Source organism: Mastomys coucha, unplaced genomic scaffold (assembly GCF_008632895.1).
Source record: "Mastomys coucha isolate ucsf_1 unplaced genomic scaffold, UCSF_Mcou_1 pScaffold21, whole genome shotgun sequence".
In the NCBI taxonomy this organism is placed as follows: domain Eukaryota; kingdom Metazoa; phylum Chordata; class Mammalia; order Rodentia; family Muridae; genus Mastomys; species Mastomys coucha.
This window is the reverse complement of record NW_022196904.1, coordinates 71,099,682-71,119,552: the sequence shown is the minus strand read 5'-3', so window position 1 is coordinate 71,119,552 and position 19,871 is coordinate 71,099,682. Positions and strand designations below refer to the sequence as shown.

General features: G+C 48.9%; 1 protein-coding gene across 2 annotated transcripts in view; it reads right to left on the bottom strand.

Moving 5' to 3' along the window:
- The window catches only part of Alpk3 (alpha kinase 3), a 49,435-nt gene extending 30,658 nt beyond the window's left edge, over positions 1-18,777 (bottom strand). The window contains exons 1-3 of one of the 2 annotated variants that reach the window (XM_031387169.1): positions 18,611-18,777; positions 12,670-12,708; positions 8,314-8,435 (exon numbers count right to left, since the gene is read on the bottom strand). In XM_031387169.1, coding sequence (XP_031243029.1) covers positions 8,314-8,435; positions 12,670-12,708; positions 18,611-18,753 — 304 coding nt within the window. In that variant the 5' untranslated portion in view covers positions 18,754-18,777. The remainder of the gene's footprint in view (positions 1-8,313; positions 8,436-12,669; positions 12,709-18,610) is intronic. The other variant, XM_031387170.1, reaches the window with a different exon arrangement.
- Positions 18,778-19,871: the final 1,094 nt, after the last annotated feature.

The following is a 19,871-nucleotide window of genomic DNA, read 5'->3' as shown; positions in this document are numbered from 1 at the left end:
TTTCTGTGTAGCCCTGGCTGTCCTGGAACTCACTCTGTAGACCAGGCTGGCTTCAAACTCACAGGGATCCACCTACCTCTGCCTCCAGAGTACTGGGATTAAAAGCAGGCACATGATATCATCACTTGGTCTACTATTATTATTATTATTATTATTATTATTATTATTATTATTATTATTATTATTATTATTGAGACAGGGTTTTTCTCTGTAGGCTTTGCTGTCCTGGAACCTGTAGACCAGGATGGCCTTGAACTCACAGAGCCCTGCCTGCCTCTGCCTGAGTGCTGGGATAGAGATGTGCGCCATAGCACCCAGGCCTGCAGAAGCCATTTGTGGCGCTTTTTAGGCCTCATCTTCCAGCTCTGCTCCTGTTTCCTCTGCGGCACCAGAACTGTCCATCAAGGTCACCTGTGACTTGCACATTGCTAAATCGCTCATTGATCCTTAGGTCTGACTGCTCACTTCCTAGACTGGCTCAAGCTGATCAAGGAGCAGCAAGGACCCCTGCTGTTCCCATCTCCAGCCCAACCCTCTCCCCTCAACTCCTGACTGTTCATTGTTTTCATATTGACTTCATATGTGCACTTGAAGGCCTAAGAGGCAACAGGTGTGACCCATCGGACTCCTAATCCTTACTCCAAGCTGATTCACACACAGCTCAGTAAATGGACAACCCATCCTCCAGTGTGGCTCAGGCCAGAGCCCCAAGTCCTTTGTCCTTTCTTCTCCTCACACCCACCCTGTCAGACAGTCCTACAGGCTTTCCCTTGGGAGCAGACCCAGAATCTGACCATTTCCTGTCACAGCCTAATCCCTATCACCTTCCTCTCCCACTTGGGTCCCAGGGAGACCTTTCTCACTGGCCTCGTTGCTCCTGTTGTGGCCTCTCTTCAACAGGAGACACCACAAGCAGAGTGAAACTTCCAGATCAGTCTACTCTCACCCAGACTCAGAGCACCCAGGAACCCCACCTTACATGGGCACACATGGTCTGCACCCTGTCACTGCAGTGGCCTGATCTCCCTCTCCCCTTTGCGAGGTGTACCCCAGCCTCAGTCTTTCTGGCTCACCCTAACAGCACAGGAGGCCACATCTTGCGTAGCTCTGCTCCCTGCCTAACTCCTCACAGAGACCTGAAACCACACACGAGCAAGCCTGTGGCTCTCTCCCCTCAGCCTTGCCATCCTCCCTCTTCCTGCTTCTTTCTCCCTAGAACACACTGTTGTGAGACACATTGAGCTTGTTAATTTGTGTGTGTCCTGTCTGTCAGACATGCCCATCATGGAATATCAGCTTTATGACAGCAGGAACTTATCTGTGTTCTTCACTGCTGCGTTCCCCAGTTCCTAGAATAGTGCCTGGTAATGTAATCCACAATAAGTAAATATTTACCGAAGAATACATCAACAGTATGAAGAGCTATGGTCCAGAGAAGGAAGCAAGCTCCTTGGATGGGGATTTGGTCTTGGATCAGGTAACACTGAAGACATGGGTGCATACCCCCAGTCACCTGCACCTCTCCTTCCCTCCTTGGCCATCCCTCCTACTAGACCAGAGACCCAAGTGGGCAGGAGCCATCCTTTGTTCACTACCGTATCTATTACCTGCACCAGTGCCTGCATAGCAGTTACTCCATAACCACCTGTCCGATGAACAAGTAAAGGAGTAAGGGAACAGGAAACAAACACAGGGAACCCCAGCCACATAAGGAAGAGCAAAGGGCAACCAAGGGAACTCAAACATCAGCAGGCATCAGGGGAGGCAGGGCTACAGCTGGCTGGGCCAGGAACAAACTGGGCTGTGCTGGCTGTAAACGGAGCCCTGTGTTTCCACTGTGCGCTAAAGCCCTCGGTTACATCACTGTGCATGTGGCCAGGGCCAGCACAGGTGCTCTCACCATCTTGTGCTATGATCTCACCCATCAAGGCCTCAGAGTCTTCTGCCTCATGACCTGCCCAGGACATCCTCAGCCTCCAGTCCAGAGAGGCTGAAGTGGGACAAAGGCCTGGGGCAAGGAGAACACTGAGTAGCCTACACAGCTGAGCCTGAGCCACAGGAACTCCCTGTGAGTCTGCTGATAATGAGAATCAGGGCTTCATAGCAAGGATGGCTTTGAAAACAAACTTATTTGGGGGACATGCTGGTTATTTCCTGGATAATATGAACTATATTCTATAAATACACAAAAGCTGGAGAGGACTAGGTTCTTAACTCCACTCCACACATACTTCCATGCATGTTACACACACACACACACACACACACACACACACCAGTTCTAGAAGAGTTCCAAATAGAACCTGAGCCAGTATCTTTCCCTGCCCCTTCACAGCCTATGGCCTGTTTCACAGCCAGCAGGATCACCTAGGGAACCCAACTTGGACACCCACAGCCTCTTCCCAGCCACTCCCAGTTTGAAGAAACTCAGACAGGGTTTCTCTGTATAGCTCTGGATGTCCTGGAACTCACTCTGTAGACCAGGCTGGCCTCGAACTCAGAAATCCACCTGCCTCTGCCTCCCAAGTGCTGGGATCAAAGGTGTGTGCCACCACTGCCCGGCTCAGGAGTTTAGAGTTTAACAGAACTATCACATATGGAGTTTTCCCTGGTTCCTCTGGACACAAATTGATCATGTTTCTTGAGGAAGACTTAACTGTGTGCCAGAAACCAAGCTGAGAGACACAGCCTTTGTGCCTGTCTCATCTACCCTCAGAATGCTCCTAAGGATGTAGTTACAACCCCAGTGCAAGACAATGAAACCAGTGCCCATCCGAGGTTTAGAGCTCTTGCTGCACTTGTAGAGGCCTGGAGTTCAGTTCCCAGATCCCACATGGCCATGCCCAACCACCTGGAACTCCAGTTCCAGAGACTCTGACGCCCTCTTCAGGCCTCCAAGGGCACTGGTACACAATGATATACATATATATTCTGGAGCATACAATACATTAAAAAAAAAAAAAGAAATTAAAGGCTTTTTTGCCTGTTTGTTTGTTTTTTGAGACAAGGTTTCTCTGTATATCTCTGACTGTCCTGGAACTCACTCTGTAGACCAGGCTGGCCTTGAACTCAGAAATCTGCCTGCCTCTGCCTCCCAAGTGCTAGGATTAAAGGCATGTGCCACCACTGCCCAGCTAAAGGCTTTTTTTAAGTAAAAAAAAAATGAAAAGGAAATCCAGGCTCATGAATTAAGACTTCTGCAAAAGTCACCTAGTGAGGAAGGAGAAGGGCCCAAACTCCAGTCCCTCTCTGCTATGAAGTGATCATCAGTGTGATTCCTGCTTCACACAGGAAGAAAGCAAGCCCCACGGGAGCTAAGGGAATTACTACCCAGGACCACATGGCTGGCACATGACACTGGAACTTTCCTTCTCCAGCATTCTTTCCAATGAGGATTCTGGGGTCAATGTATAACATTTTGCACCTAAAGTTATCATATAGACTTATTTCCCCCAAATAGGACTCTTTCTCTTTTTTTTCCTTTCTTTCAAGAAATGTGGTTCTTTCTTACCACAAATTAGGTCCCTGGCTTCATTTGTTGCTTTCTTCTCAGCATGTGAAAAAGCACATACGTACCCCAACACAGAATGTACCCCAGACCTGAAGAGAGTAGAGGTGGGAGGCCACCACACTGGGCAGGAATGAGCAATCTCAGACAAGTAGCATTCCAGCCTAAAGAGGCCTGCAGGAGTCAGATTGCCCAGCCACTGTGAGTGAAAAAGAGCACTGCAGGTCTTGTGTTCCCGCTCCACGTCCACAGGGGTTTCCCTCCAGGAACAGCCAGTTCCCTGCTCCCTTGCTCCAGCTGAATCTTCCTTGCCAGGACAAGGTTTCAGCCATCAGGAGAGCATCATCTTCGCCTGGCAAGGAGAGTCAGGGCTGACGCATCCTACCTCTGTTGGAGGAGGGAGTGCTTCTCCCAGGGAGGAAGAGCAACTGATGTGGTCACCCTGCCTCCACTAAGACAAGCAGGGACAGCAGCAGCCTCACACGGAGGCCAGTCTCAGCCACTGATCAGTCAGGAACACCTCTAGACAGAGATCGAATGTCTAACACTGTCTCCCCAGTTCTTCTCACCCTCCCATTTCCCTTCCCCCTTCCCCACAACCTACACATGGTAATACCATGGCGACCTCTTTCTAATCCGCTACAGAAAACTGAATGAACTGAGATTTGGGATCCATGTGGGATAAGGAGGGGAACAACAGTGACTGAAGATGTGGATATTGTGGTTGGCCAGAGCCCTGACAACTGCACAGGCTCAGGTAGATGCTCCTCAGCAGGAGACCATGACACACCATGAGGTGCAGGGATAAAACAAACAAACAACAACAGCAAAACAACAAAACAAAAACAAAAACAAAAACAAAAAAACCACACATTGCTCCAGCCAGGCAGTGGTGGCGCACGCCTTTGATCCCAGCACTTGGGAGGCAGAGGCAGGCAGATTTCTGAGTTGGAGGCCAGCCTGGTCTACAGAGTGAGTTCCAGGATAGCCAGGGCTATGCAGAGAAACTCTATCTTGAAAAACCAAAACAAACAAACAAACAAAACAAAAAACAAAAAAACACATTACTCCCAAAATCCATAGGATGGATTTGCTGTGCTTCCTACCCAGCCTGCCAAGCCAGGGCCTATCCCTGGGACCCACATAATGGAAGGACAGAACCAGCTCCCAAGTCGTTCTCTGACATTCACACTATGGTGCATGGCACACATTTAAAAGTAATTATTCCTTTTCAGGTTTTTTAAAACACTTGCTGTGTGAGCCTAATCACCTGAGCTCAAACCCTAGAACCCAGGATAGAAGGAGATAACAGACTCCTGAAAGCTGTCCTCTGACCTCCACACATGTGCTTTAGTATATATGTGTCCACACTCACACATATCACACACATACATGTACTTCCTGGTTTTGTGTGTCAACTTGACACAAGCTGGAATTATCACAGAGAAAGGAGTCTCCCTTGAGGAAGTGCCTCCATGAGATCTAGCTGTAAAGCATATTCTCAATTAGTGATCAAGGGGGGAGGGCCCATTGTGGGTGGTGCCATCCCTGGGCTGGTAGTCTTGGGTTCTATAAGAAAGCAAGTTGAGCAAGCCAGAGGAAGCAAGCCAGTAAGCAGCACCCCTCCATGGTCTCTGCATGAGCTTTTGCCTCCAAGTTCCTGCCCTGTGTGAGTTCCTGTCCTGACTTCCTTTGATGATGAACAGCAATGTGGAAGTGTAAATGGAATAAACTCTTTCCTCCCCAACTTGTTTCTTGGTCATGATGTTTTGTGCAGGAATACAAACCCTGACTAAGACAATATACATACACACACTATATATCATACACACACATCTCACGCACATATACACATGCACACGCATATCAGACACACAGATACACACACACACCACAGCACACACATATCACACACACACACACACACAGAACAGTAATAATAATTCTTCAATTGCTTCTTTGGGTTGAGCTTGAGGCAGGAGAGGCTTACTCCCATGGGGAGATTGAGAGCATTCAATAAAACGTCCCAAGATTCTGTACACCAAACTGGTGTCTGGCAAGCCCACATTGATTCTGAGAAACCATGACACCCAATGCCTGCTCTTCCTGATGCTCCCCATACAGATCCCCACAGCAAATACTGCCGCGGCCCCACCCCAAGCTGCTGCTGACATGAGCCAAGTGGAAAAGATACTAAATTTGTCATCAACATGGCCAGGGGTCAGGGAGGTCATCTGGCACGTGAGTACTGTGGCAGCTCCAGAAGAGGCACCAGCAAGGCCCACATGCACCCTGTCCTTACAGATCTCACGATCCCAGAGAAAAAAAATATGGCAAAGTAACTGAGCTATGGAGGATGGGAAATGGATTCTGGAAGTGCGGAGGCTGGCCCAGGTGGCTGAGAGAAGAAGGCATCTGCCAGGCAAAGCAGCTGTGGCCTCCAAGTAGCAGAATGAACATGCAAAACAAAGAAGAGGGAGATACATGAGACAGAGAGACAGAGGGAGACAGACACAGAGACATAGACAGAGATAGAGAGAGAGACAGAAAGATGGGGCTCGGGGAGAACAGGGAGAACAGGCAACAAGAGAAATGGGACTTTGTAAAGTCCTAAAACTTTGTAAACAGGAAGTATACAGGCACTCAGAGCTACACAGAGAAGCCTAGTTAGAAGTGGCAGAAACTGACAACTAGCCAGAAAACCCCCATAGGGCACAGGACTGGTGACTAGGGGTGGAGAGGGAAGAGGGGAGGTTAAAATGTCTTTAAAAACACAATGCTGGGCCTGGTAGTGTATGCACACCTATAATCCCAGCACTCAGAAGCTAGAGCAAGATCTCCAGCTGGAGTCCAGCCTAGGTGACCCATTAAGACCCTATCCTAAAACAAAAACTTCTGAGTGTGGAGGGGTGCGCCTTTAATCTCAGCACTCAGGAGGGATTAATAATTGTTAGTTACTATTAATAACACTAATTAATAATTTGTTTGGGAGGCAGAAACAGGCAGATCCTTATGAACTCAAGACCCACCTAGTCTGTACAGTGTTCAGGCCAGCAGGAGATGCATAGTGAGACCCTGTCTCAAAGAGAAGCAGCAGCAACAAACCAGATAAAATAGCTCATACCTACAATCCCATATTGGTGATAGGAATAAACTGCTGTACACTGATAAATGTCTTTTAGTATAATTTGAAACCGTCACCTATGTACATGTATTAATTGAATAAAATAAAATTTCATTTTCTTGGAAACAGGGTTTCATGTATCCCATGATGGCTTTACACTGGCTGTGTAACAAAGGATGACCATAAGTTTATGATCCCCCTGCCTCCACCTGCAGAGTGTGGGAATCACAGCGATGCCCCTCCACAGGTTTCTACAGTACTGGAGGACAAAGCCACAGTCTCAGACATGCTATGCGAGGGCTCTACCAACTGAACTACATCCCCAGACCTGATTTTTTTCAAAGATAATTAAGATCGTTCTACATAAAGCGGTACATGAGGAATCATGAAGTGAAGTTATTTTCTAAGAAACCAGTGCGGGAGACTCAGCCAGAGGCAGGGCATAAGGAAAAAGCAACCGGCTCCTTGCCCCTTGGGTGGCTCACCTAGCCTCTTCCAGCTTCCTCCTCTGCAAAGCTGTACTAACAATAGAACTTCACAGGGGTTTGGAAGAATTCAGTTGCAACACACCATGTCACACAAAGATAAAGGGTACCGAGAAGTCGGTGTCTCTCTAGCGGATTTGCTGCTGATGTCCTGGTAATTGGGACAACTACCCATGGAAAAACAATCCCAAAGAAGCTGTTAACCTGGCTGGGCTAACCAAGTCCCTTCAGGATCAGGGAGTGTGACATCTGAAACCTACCAAGCCGTTGACTAACTGACAAACAAACAAAACCAACAAACAAGCCAATGTATTCTTGGAGGCACGTGGGTCTGGGCCCTTTGCAATGCTGACTGTACAGCTGAAGGTGAATAGGCCTTGGGGAAGGTCAGGATGCGGCAGAGGGTAGCTGGGCTGGGAGGTGTGGGAAAGGAACAATCTTGGAGCCAGTGTCCCAGCACTCATGAGCTCAGCTCCTAAGGTGACACAGGGCTTACTACTTAAAGGCCATCAGGGAGCTCAGTGGAAAGCAAACAGTAACCGGCAGTGGTGGTGCGCGCCTTTAATCCCAGCACTTGGGAGGCAGAACAGGCGGATTGAGGCCAGCCTGGTCTACAGAGTTCCAGGACAGCCAGGACTACACAGAGAAACCCTATCGAAGAACCAAAAAAAAAGAAAAAGAAAAAGAAAAAGAAAGAAAAAGAAAGCAAACAGTGGCGGTCTTGCTTCCAATCACCAGCAAGGTACTAAGTGCTATTCCAGGGTACTAAGTGCTATTCCAATAGCTACGAAGGCATTAATCCACTCAGCCTCATAATGCAGTGAAGGGGTGCCACCTGCTTAGCACCTTATACTGGGAAGGGGGTGGAGTGAGGGTTCCAAGCATGCCTCCAGGGTCTACAGTTGGAGTAATACACACTACATCCCCTCAGGATACTCCCAAGTCGCAAATGGCTCAACTATTCAGTGGGGTGTTTAAAAGATGGCTGCAAAAATCAGTCATCAGTACTCTGAGTATCCCTGAAGGGGAAGAATCTTTGATGAGCACAGTTTGGGGATTTAAAATGAGGAGAAAAACAAGCTAAAGTCAACTGGTTTAATACAAGTAGCCCACCTCTCCTCCACGCCTGTTCTAGCCTCCTGAGACCCTGCTCTGTGCAGGAGCCCTGACAGGGACCATATCAATAGCATCATTACCTGTGACAATGCAGGTGAACCTGACATCACTGTCTTCGGACACAGCTCGGGACTTGAGTGTGGTCTCAAACAGTGGCTGGGTCTCCTCTGTGAGCTGAGCAATGATGGAGCAGAAGGTGCTCCTAGGAGAAGCAAAAACCATTTAGAGCCCTCCCTACAAAATACACTCTGGCCTTACCGAGCCAAGCATAAATCTTACCATGTTTGTCAGTCACCTGTGGCCAAAGTTCTTGGGCATACCAGAGCAAATCTTTATTCAAGAGCGCCTAGGCTTCCTGGCCTGGTTGGGGTGGGTACTAAGGGGCTGAATGGAATCTTGACCCAGGGCTATTACAATAGGTAGCTGACAACAGGCCAGGCTCCTGAGCACACAAGAGTACAATCCTATACATGCCCATCAAACCCTTACTGGGGGATGGTGAGGAGGTGGCTTCATAATCCATTTTTACCTCTAGGGAAGCTAGTGTGTAGGAGAGAGATACATACGTGTAGACATGTCAAACCTCGGAGATGGATCCATAGCATAGTGCAGCCACACCAATGTGGGAAAGGCCAGCTAACCTTCAAGGATGCAGAGGTCCTGAAGGCATGGAACCCTATCCTAGAGCTCAGGCTCAGAAGAAAAGGCCATGGTCCATGAAGAATGAGCTAGCAATGCTAGGGCCTTGGCCTTGAAGGAGACTCTATTTTATGGACTATCGAGTGAATTTTAATGCCACATAGAGCTACGGGCTGGTACTACTAGCAAGCCAGTGTGGGTCTTCTGCTCTGTCTATGGACATCACATGCTGAATTGAAAACAAACCTGCCAACTGTAGGACTGCAGAGCTACAGACTGACTTCTGAACAAACCAGAACTCTTGGTTCCCTGTGGTCGAGTCCTTCCTGCAGAACTCAGCTGTATCTGTGGGCTTTTTGTGTCTACCCCAGACTCACCAACAGTCCTCAGGGTTTACGGTCCACTCCTTTCTGAGCACAGGAAACAGACCTCGACACCAAACCCTTCCATGGGCCAGCAAAGACAGTGCATTCCAGGCGTGAAGCTCAACCACATAGCCAGACTGTGTGGTGCACAAGCTGTGCCCAGCCCTCCTCCCCTTCCCAGGCACACACTCTGTGAGCAGCAGTTGGGCCCATGAGGGGAAACGTCAACAGAAGCAGAAGGAACTGTGGAGAAGGACAAATTACTCCAAGCTGCCTTTCTCTGGGCTTCACAGGAAGGAGTGCCCCCCCCCCATAGCCATATTTACTTGCCCACATCTCTCCACCAGGCACAGAGTGAGAGGTGAGGGATACAAGCAAATAGTGTGTGACCCTCCAGACTTTGCATCGAGAAGGCACCATGCTCAATGCATCTTTCCTGTAAGCATTATTCTGCACTTGAGGAAGTTTGCATCCCAGGAAATTCTTTGAATCAAGTAAGCCTCGTGCATGGGTGGTGTCTGGGAATGCAGGAGCCCAGGCATTCGGAGAGTTAGCCAGAGTCCTCCCATCAAGGTCCACCCAGGATGGGGATCTCCCTCTCATATACCCGAGGACTAACTGGACTAGGCCTACAAGGTACTTTGAGCTGCTTCCTCTCACCAAGAATCAGCACCTTTCTTTCCCCTTTAAGTCATTTAGAAATAGATAAGCTCTTGGTAACTAAACTATCAACTCCCTGAACACTCAGGATGCAATATCTGGAAATATTTTTATTTTTATTTTTTTTAGACAGTAGGTTGATATGTAGTCTAGAACTTGTGATCTACTTGCCTCAGCCTTCCAAGAACCTGTGATTTACAGCCCTAAAAATGTTTCAAGTGTTTCTCTTTTCTTTCTTTCTTCCACTTCCTTTTTCTTTCTTCCTCTTCCTCCTCCTCCTCTTCTTCCTCTTCTTCCTCCTCCTCCTCTTCCTCCTCCTCTTCCTCTTCTTCCTCCTCCTCCTCTTCCTCCTCCTCCTCCTCCTCCTCCTCTTCCTCCTCCTCTTCCTCTTCCTCTTCCTCTTCCTCTTCCTCTTCTTCTTCTTCTTCTTCTTCTTCTTCTTCTTCTTCTTCTTCTTCTTCTCTTCTTCCTCCTTCTCCAAGACAGGATCTCTCCATGTGGTCCTGGCTATCCTGGAACTCATTCTGTAGACCAGATTGGCATCAAACTCACAGAGATCCACCTGCCTCTGCCTCCTAAGTGTTGGAATTAAATACATGCACCACAGCTCCTGATTTGAAGATGTTTCTTGTTGCTGTCAGACTAATAGCAATTTCTGATTTTGGAGAACTTTCTAGAAAATTCTAAGCTAAATATAGCCCAACTGCTGTATATCCTTTTTTTTTTTTTTTAAGATTTATTTATTTATTTTTGTTTTTTTTCGAGACAGGGTTTCTCTGTATAGCTCTGGCTGTCCTGGAACTCACTCTGTAGACCAGGCTGGCCTTCAACTCAGAATTCCGCCTGCCTCTGCCTCCCAAGTGCTGGGATTAAAGGCATGCACCACCACTGCCTGGCAATGTATTTATTTTTATGTATGTGAGTACACTGTCGCTGTCATCAGACACAACAGAAGAGGACATTGGATCCCATTACAGATGGTTGTGAGCCACCATGTGGTTGCTGGGAATTGAACTCAGGACCTCTGGAAGAGCAGTCAGTACTCTTAACTGCTGAGCCATCTCTCCAGCCCTTGCTGTATATCCTTATTACATTAAATAAGTTGTTTTTGTTTGGGTTTTGTTTTGATTTTTGCTTGTCATTTGAGGCAAACTTGGGGTTTCATTAAATTTATGTATTTACTTTGTGTTAGAGCAAGAGTGAGTGTGAGTATATGGAGAAAGAGAGAGATCGAGAGAGAGTTTGTGTGTCTCTGTGTATGTGGAGAGAGAATATGAAACTGTGTGAGCGGGAGGGGTGGGGCTCAAGTGGGCTACAGCACACAGGTGGCAGTCAGAGGACAACTTGTGTTTTTCTTTTTTACTTGACGTGAGTTCTAGAGATGGATCACCAGGCTTGAAAGCCAAGCGAGAGCCTTGAACTGCTGAGGAGTCCTTCTACCTTGTCTTACTTCCTGGGACTTTTGTTTGTTGGACAGGGTCTCAGTGTGTAGCCCTGGCTGCCTGGAACTTTCTAAGAAGGCCAGGCTAGGTGGAGGAAAGCCACCCTATATTGTCCTGTTCTGTTGATCACACATGGCTTCTGGTTGCCACAGCTGTCTGTCCCTGTTCTCCACTCTGTTGTGAACTAGACTCCAGGTGTAACCCATCCAGGTTCCTGAGAAACAGGAAATCCACACGCATCTGGTAACTGTCTTTGCAGACATGACACTTCCAAGTCCTTCCAGTTCCATGATTTGGTAATGGTATCATGGGCTAATATGTATCTTGAAAGGATCCCAGAATTGTTGGTGTTTCCATGATGTTCAAAGGAGCCTAACCCTGACCTGTTGTGTGCTACTCGCCTTCCTGTGAATACCGTCCCCTGCCCCCGACACTGCCACACATCACTCTGAATCATGTGAGCTATCCTCTCTTCCTCCCCCACCAAAGTTTCCTCTGTGTTCATCCCCGTCAAGGACCAACCACATTAGCTAAGATCTAACTAATCATGCCTGAAGATGTGAGGAATTATTCAGAAACCAGTAGGCTAGTCAGAACTTTCTCTGTGTGAAAAACAAAACAAAACAAAAACAAAAACATAGCCAACTTTCTCAAATCTCCCATTCTGGGATGGGGCCCAACTGGTAAGAAATAGCCAGGAAATGGTCCCCCTCTGGTGCTGATAGTTCAGCAGGGACTGGAGAGCTGTCCCTAGCCTGGCAGGTGAAAAAAGGTAGCTTTTCAGCCAGCAAACCTTAACCACAGACTTGCTCAGGCTTGAGCTGGCTCCCCAGAGCCAGAGAATGTGCAGGACAGTAAGATGGTCTCTTATCTTGCAGAGTTCTAAGTCACTGAGGGTGTGTATTGGAACAATGAAAAGGAAGAGAAGGTGGCATGTGAAGTTCCAGGATGGCAGGGGTAACATGTAAAAGGCAGGGACCACTATCACAGGAAGATGTATGAGGTATCCCAAGCCAGACACGGGAGCTCCCGTGGTTGGTGACTGCCTGTTCCATCCCCTCGGTGTCCATTCCAAAGGCAGAGGGCTATCATTGCAAGCATCTCAGCAGTTCCTGCCCAGATCTTTATTCCCGGAATCCCAGGCCCATGCAAGCATCAACTCTGGTTCCTGTGCGACCCTTGCCCATGTGAGTACCCTCTTATGCCCTCCCCATCACCATCCAGACCTCCCTTCACCCCATGCAGCCTGGTTAGTGAACCGAGCAGACATCCAGTGGCCTCTCAAGGCCTCTCAAAAGCAGTCGGAGAATGTAATGCAATGTGCGTTTACCTTCCAGAGCTGGGGTGAGACAACCGGTTGCTTGATAAGCTAAGCAAAAACAGTAAATGGAATCATTAGGCCCAAAAGCAAGGAGAGGGAGGAGGCAAAATCAACAACAGTCACAAGTATTAATCAGCCACCATCTGAGACCCAGAGGCCTTTCTATTAAAAGGAACCAGCTGTCTTAGTTGGCGGCTCCTGTTAGCAGCAAGCGTCCTCACCGCTGGACACCAATGTATCTGAAACCAAGAGCTCGTTAGGTGCAGCAGGGTCCAGGAAATCTGTTAGGCAGGATGGAAGCCCCTGGGGGCTGTGCTTTGAGAGAAAGGAATATATCAGGCATGAGTCTCTTTCCCCAGAGGGACGCCTACGCCGGTCCCCCACCCGCCCACCGCCTACCAGCCTTCGGGTAGCTGTGGCTTCAATTCTCGACTTTGAGAAATAGAAGCAGCATTCCTGGAAATCCCCGCCCAGACAGGTGGCTTGGAGTACACCCACCATTAATATGTTAAAGTCCGGTTAAAGAGCAAGGCAAACCAGCTGGGAGAGCGAAGAGGAGGGACAAGCAGTTAATTCAGCCGGAGCTAGAGACACCCAGCTCCCTCCATCCAGCTTCCCATCCTGCTTAGAGTCCTGGGGCACAGACTAGAGCCTGCATCCTCCTTTGGGGAGGGAGACACACGAGTAATGGAGCACCAGCCCTTTGGTGTGAGCCATCTTTGACCTCTTCCTCCAGTTGATCTCAGGTCTTTGGAAGACAGCAAGAGCCACCCGACCCATGCTCACCCCTTCACTCTTCTTTATAGCACCCTGAGTCTGCTTGCTGGCACTCAGGAAAGCCCGAGATCCTATCTCTTGATAATCCATCCTCTTTTCCTCCATTGAGCACTGGCTTTTTGGATGCCACCATAATTCTTCCAAATTCCTAAGCTCCAGGCCCACCATCTTGAACGCTTCCTCCTCCTGTCCCATAAATCCAATCAACACTTCCTTCTCCTTTTCTAACACTCTCTCCTTGTTACTGTGCTCAGATCTAAATCCAGACAGCTCAACAGCCCTCCTTATCAATAATCCCATCGTAGGCTGCTGTTTGTGTTTTGTTTTCGTTTTTTTACTCCGTCTGCTTGTTTGGTTGGTTTGGGGAGGCAAGGTCTCATAAAATCCAGGAGGGCTTCAAACCTACTGTGTAGCCAAAACTGGTTTTGAATTCCAAGTGATCCTCCTGCCTCAGCCTCCTCAGTGCTGAGATTACAGGCGTGCACCACCATAGGCTTCAAACACTGCTCTGTAGAAAACGCTGCAGTGCGCACCCAAGTATGGCCAGTGGACTCAACTCGCCATCGACAAGTAAGATCCTCCCTGGTTTTACAAGCATCCGGGTTCTACTGCAGCCAAGCCCATCCCTAACTGGCAAGGCCACACCCATTTCTTGCCTCCCTCTGCCCGGCTAACTTTTGCCCACACAGCCTTCAAATCGAGGTCTTTTTGTAACTACAGAAGCTACAAAACATAGTGCTACCCTTACAGTGGGTAATCATGATTGTTTTTGTGAGAGAAGGAGGTAGAGGAGGAGGAGAAAAGGAACGGCATTTTCAAACAGGATGGGTCCTGCCCCCAATGGGAGCTGCTGTTCCAGAAGAGTCAGGGGAAGGATACACACGTCGCAGGCACCTTTGTTTGGAGCCTTAAAAAATCTGTGTGGGCACAACCTCCCTTAGTTCCGAGGTACTGGCCAACTCTAGCCTTCCTTGGCCACGAACTACCTTTGTCCCTCTCCTTGGAACTGAGAGATTTCCCCTTGAGTCTGGACCTCCTCCCTAGCAAGGAGAGGCATTGGGCCAGTTTTCTAATTTACAACGGAAAATGGCAGGTTCCACCACCACGTGGGCAAGAGACTGAGCAGAGACACCGCTCAGGCGCTTTCACACAGCTTTGCTTCCTGGCCCCACTGTCAGTCACCCTCACCTTGCATGTTTGTTTGTTACCTTTTTTTTTTTTTAAAGATTTTTTTTTTTTACTTATTTATTTTTTTTAGGTTTTTCAAGACAGAGTTTCTCTGTGTAGCCCTGGCTGTACTGGATGGAACTATCTCTGTAGACCAGGCTAGCTTTGAACTCACAGAGGTCCACTGGCCTTTGCCTACTGGGTGCTGGGATTAAAGGCATGTGCCACCACTGTCCAGTCTATTTTTATTATTTTTAAATTTTGTGTATGTGTGTGTGTGTGTGTCCAGTACAGGTGCCCTACGAGGACAGAGAGACAGAAGCATCAGATCCCCTGGAACTGGTGTTACAGATGCTTGTGAGTCACCAAGTGTGGGTGCTGGGAACTGAGACCAGGTCCTCGGAAAGAGCAGCATTCGCTTTTAAGTGCTGAGCCATCACTCTAGCCTGATTTACATTATTTTTAGTCATGTGTACTGGGTGGGGTAGATGCCCAAATGTGTGCAGAAGCCATCAGAGGCCAGAAGATGGCATCAGATCCCTTGAGCTGTAGTTACAGACAGTTGTGAGAAGCTGGACCTGGAAAAAAGCAGGTAAGCTCTCTTAGCTGCTGAGCCTTTGTACAGGCCCCTGACCTTACATCTTAATCAGGCCAGAGAATCTGGGGCCGCTTTAGGCACCTGGTCATCAGAAGGCAGGTCTGTTGGGGCTTGATTGACTAATCCCAAGCAGCAGAGCTCCTGGGTTTGTGGAGGGTGGGGTGGGCCAGGGAGCATCAGAGACAGCGAACACGGGAGCTAAAGGGTTTTAGAGTTCTTGTCCTGCTTCTGCTGCAGAATAGGAATTCGGGGCTCAGAAAGAATAGGCTTAGAAGAACGGAGACAGGCATGGAAGCAGGGGGCCTCTCATCCAGCTGCTATCCATCTATGCTGAGACATAAAAGGTTTCCAGAAAGTTCTGGCCCAGTGCCTTAGTTTCCCTAGCACCCTAGACAATCTGTCTTACCCCAGAGGAACTGCAGAAGTTGTTTCAAAGTGGTCAGGAGCAATGTCACAGCCCTTCTGCTCCCAGGAGGCCAACAGGATCAGGGCCTTCATGAGAGGCCAGGGACTTGACAGCTTCTTAGTGTCACACGTAAGCTGGTCAGTCATTACTGCTTACTCTCAACTTTGAGTCTTTGAAATACTCTAGCCTACCCATGAGCTACCCTCCTTTTGTCAGCTCCCCACAGCTAAATGAGCAAAGAGATTGTCTATCAGATAGGCTAGCCAAGTGAGAATATCTGTCTCAGACCTGAATATACTTGAGCCCTTGAATATCCTTGAACTGAAATGAGACTAGAAACTCCTCCAGGGACCATGAGGCAGGCAGGAAGTATGGGACACAGTTAGACTCTGGAGCTCCAGCCACATGACAAGTTGTCCAGAGCCTCCAGGAAAGGCCAGCCTCTGAGCCCATGGGAAGGACCCCTTCAGATCTTCACAGCAAGCCAGCTGGTGGTGGCACACACCTGTAATCCAAGCACTCAGGTGCAGAGGCAGGCAGTTCTCTGAGTTCAAGGCCAGCCTGGTCTACAGAGTGAGCTCCAGGACAGCCAGAGCTACACAGAGAAACCCTGTCTCTCAAAACAAACGAACAACAGCAACAGTAGCAACAACAAAACCAAAAAGAGCTCCGCAGGAGATCAACAGAAAAGGCAAACCCAGAATATGTTGGATTCAAAATGGAGGGCAAAACTCGCTTCTCAGCCAGGACCCTGGGCTGGAGCTGGACAGAGCTAGCAAAGTCCTCAAGGGACCCCGTCTTTGTTTCTTGGGCTCTCTTCACCTCCACAGGCAGGCAGTCACTTGAGGGGAAGCAGACGGTGCAGCTCTGTCCTCCAGCACATGTCAGACCTTTCCACAGTACTGGAAACGGCCCCTCCCCCAGCCTGAGCTCAGCCCACTTCACAATCCTTTTTGGCCATAGGCTCTTCCAGAAGCCAAACAAATCTGATTGCTCTGGTTGCCCCTTGGGGTCTGTAGCCAGTTGGCAGGAGGTGGAAAAGTACAGGGGAAATAGTCCCAAGTCCAAGGCTAGAAAATCCTTCCTCCCACCGCTCCTGCCCAGAGCCTTCAGATACCCAACAAGAACATTCTTCTAATAGCATCCTCCTCGTCAAGGTCCAAGGACTCAAGCCAGACAAGCTTTTCTTATTTCCCTCCCTCTGGCTGGCACACTATAAAGATGTCTAACACAGGCTAAGCCAGGAAACAGCCCCAGGTCCAAGCCTCCAGCCTTGTTCCTAACAACCCAGAACCCACTCCCCTCTGCCTGCCTTCCAAAGTGTCCTCTCTTCCCTTCCTCCACTGCTACATCTCCACGAAGAATCCTGCTTCCTCCTCTTCTCCCTGTTCAGGGCTATTGGCAAAGGCCAGATACAGAAAGAAGCAATGGGGGCCAGAGAGATGGCTCAGCAGTTAAGAGCACTGACTGCTCTTCTAGAGGTCCTGAGTTCAATTCCCAGCAACCACATGGTGGCTCACAACCATCTGTAATGGCTCTCTTCTGGTGTCTGAAGATAGCCATTGTGTACTCCTATACATAAACAAACAAACACAGAAAGAAGAAATGCCCAGATAAAGTCACTTGGCCTAGTGAGATAAGCCATAAGTCACGGTGACAGAGAGCCATGAGCCCCTCACTGGGCAAGCAGCTTCACTAAGGACTACAGTAAATGTCCACATTTCCTTGCAGTGTTGCACAGAGCCAATAATTGGGGAAATGGTGCTCCACCACGACCCCAGCAACCCAGGAGCCTGCTGGAGTCTGACTTAGTCACAGTACCAGCCCTCAGTCCTGCCCCAAACACGTGACACCATTTGCCCGGTTTTATGCAGAAACAGGTTCCGGTTACATTTGAACTTTTCCAACTCCAAGGTCAATAGGACTCAGCCGATCCAGGAGGAAGTGCTCAGGACTTTTCCTGACTGTCCTTCCAGCCTGTACTTGAGCTCTCTTTCTCTCTTTTTCTCTTTTTGAGCAGAGAGCAGAAGTCTGTAGATAGTGTTTCGGAGAAGCACATTACACAAGCCAAATTCTGGTGCTAAGAAGTAACTTAGTCTACTCCAAGGTCCACCCTGTTACATTTCCTTTTGGAAAATAGGCTCAAGAGAAGAGGGAAGCAGAGCTGCCCACAATGGGCAGGAAGTTTCTGTCTCCCGGGCAATGCATCTTAGAGTGTCTTTTAGAAAGCTTGCCTACTGTCTATGTATCCATTGCAACCAGGGATAATATAGCTCCTAAAACAAAACCTTCAAATTTCTTTCACTGCAAGGCCAATAAATGATTTATCAGTCCCACCCCTCCCTTGGCATCTCAACCCCTACTGGGTCCACACTGGGCAGGGCAATTGACTCCCTCAGAGCTTGAAGCCCTAGATCCCTCCCTGGATCCCCAGACAGGGCCAGCAGCCACCTCCTGGCACCTTCCTCTCAACCAGACACAACACAGTGCTAGAAGGCCAAAGCCCTAGGCCCAGGGGAGGAACTTCAGTTATCACAAGGCTGATCTCTCACTCTAAGCAAACAGCCTCTAATGGCTGCCCCCACACCCACCCACCAGCAGCTTCCCCTCCTTTGAAGCCTGTGGAATTTCAGCCACACTGGATCTCCTTATCACTAACTGTGGAATTCAGCCCTGGGGATAAGAGAAGGGTGTGGGTGAGGGAGATAAGGAAAGTCCTCAGGCCCCTGTAAAATCACCCCAAACTGGAGCTTTCTTCTCTTGGGCCACATATTCGAGGCCTTCGGGGCCCTCAAGCCCTCAAAGGGTCAAAAGGGTATCAAGAGGGTCCCTTCTGGCCTGGTTCATCCCCAGACCTCAAGACCTTGGGGTTGAGAAAGTTTGACCGTCCAGGCTTCACGCAGGCCTCCAGGCTTCGGAGCACTTTTTAGAGCCTGGCCACACCCGGCCACCACCCAAGGGATAGAGCAGCCTGGGGCTACCCAAGGCCCAGGGCGACTCACCTAGCCTCTGGCCGCACGCTGAGCAAGTAGCTGCGACTGGCTGGGCCGGGAGTCCACACCGGCCCGTCGTCCTCACCATCTCCCCCGGCTCCTGCTCGACCACCCAGGCCCCAGCCCCGGCCCGCGGCCCTCCGCGACCCCATGGCACCGCAGCCCCTGCCTCCAGCCCCGGCTCCTGCCCGACGCTGACGCGCGCCCCTATTTATAACCCGGGGCTGCTGTCACCTGCTGCTGTCCCTCCCCCGTCTAGCGCAGCTACTCAGCCTAACCCGGGAGCCAGGGAGGCCTGCAGAGAAACACTGTGAATGCCGTCCCTGAGACAGAAAGAAAGGGTCCCTAGAACCCCGGCCTCCCCACAACTAACTTCTGGTTTTCTTTCAGTTTTCAGAGAAACATGTAGAAAGAGGAGCGAAGAGTTCCTGGGGAAGGAGAGCTTAAGACAGATCCTGAAAGGGACCACACTGAAGGACCACCGGCCAGTGGTCTGTGGGCCACTACTTAGACACTACTCTGTCACCTCTATCAGAGACCTCCCCCTATCCAAAGGAGCCCAAAATTCCTGGAAACACATTCTGTACCTCCCCCAAACCCTTACCAGTATCTAGCATAGATTAGTGGCTCATCAAAGGCTTCGAGAATAATCCAGCCTCTTCTACCCCTTCAGTCTCCATTTCCTAAGGTCAGAAAATGGGCCAAGTCCTAATGCTTAGAAAAACAACTCTATCCTTCAACATTTCCAGAGCAAGCTGCTAAGCACAGTTTAAACCTGGCGCTTATTTTTTGGGAGTGACCACAGTGGGTTTATCTGTCCCCGACCACAGACCTAACCTGTGCCAATCAAAGGTCTTCACCAGAATATTTGTTTATTCTCTATGTTAGTCATGGCTTCAAGGCAAGTGTTGGGACTACGGGTGTGTGCCTTCATCCCTGACTTAGCAAAACATTCTTTTTTTAAAAAAAATGCATTTCCTATAATTTCTTCTCTTTCCTGCCTCTGAACTCTCCCTTGCTCTTCCACCTTCTCTATTTCAAATTCATGGCCTCCTTTTCTTTAATTCTTGTTACAAATATTTCTTTAATTATTGTTACACACATGTATGTTTGTATGTGTGTGTATATATGTATGTATGTATGCATGTATGTATGTATGTATGTATGTATGTATGTATTCCTAAATACATAAATACAACCGGCTCGGTCTGTATAGTGTTTCTTGTGTATGTTTTCAGGGCTGACCATTTGGTACTGGATAACCAGTTGG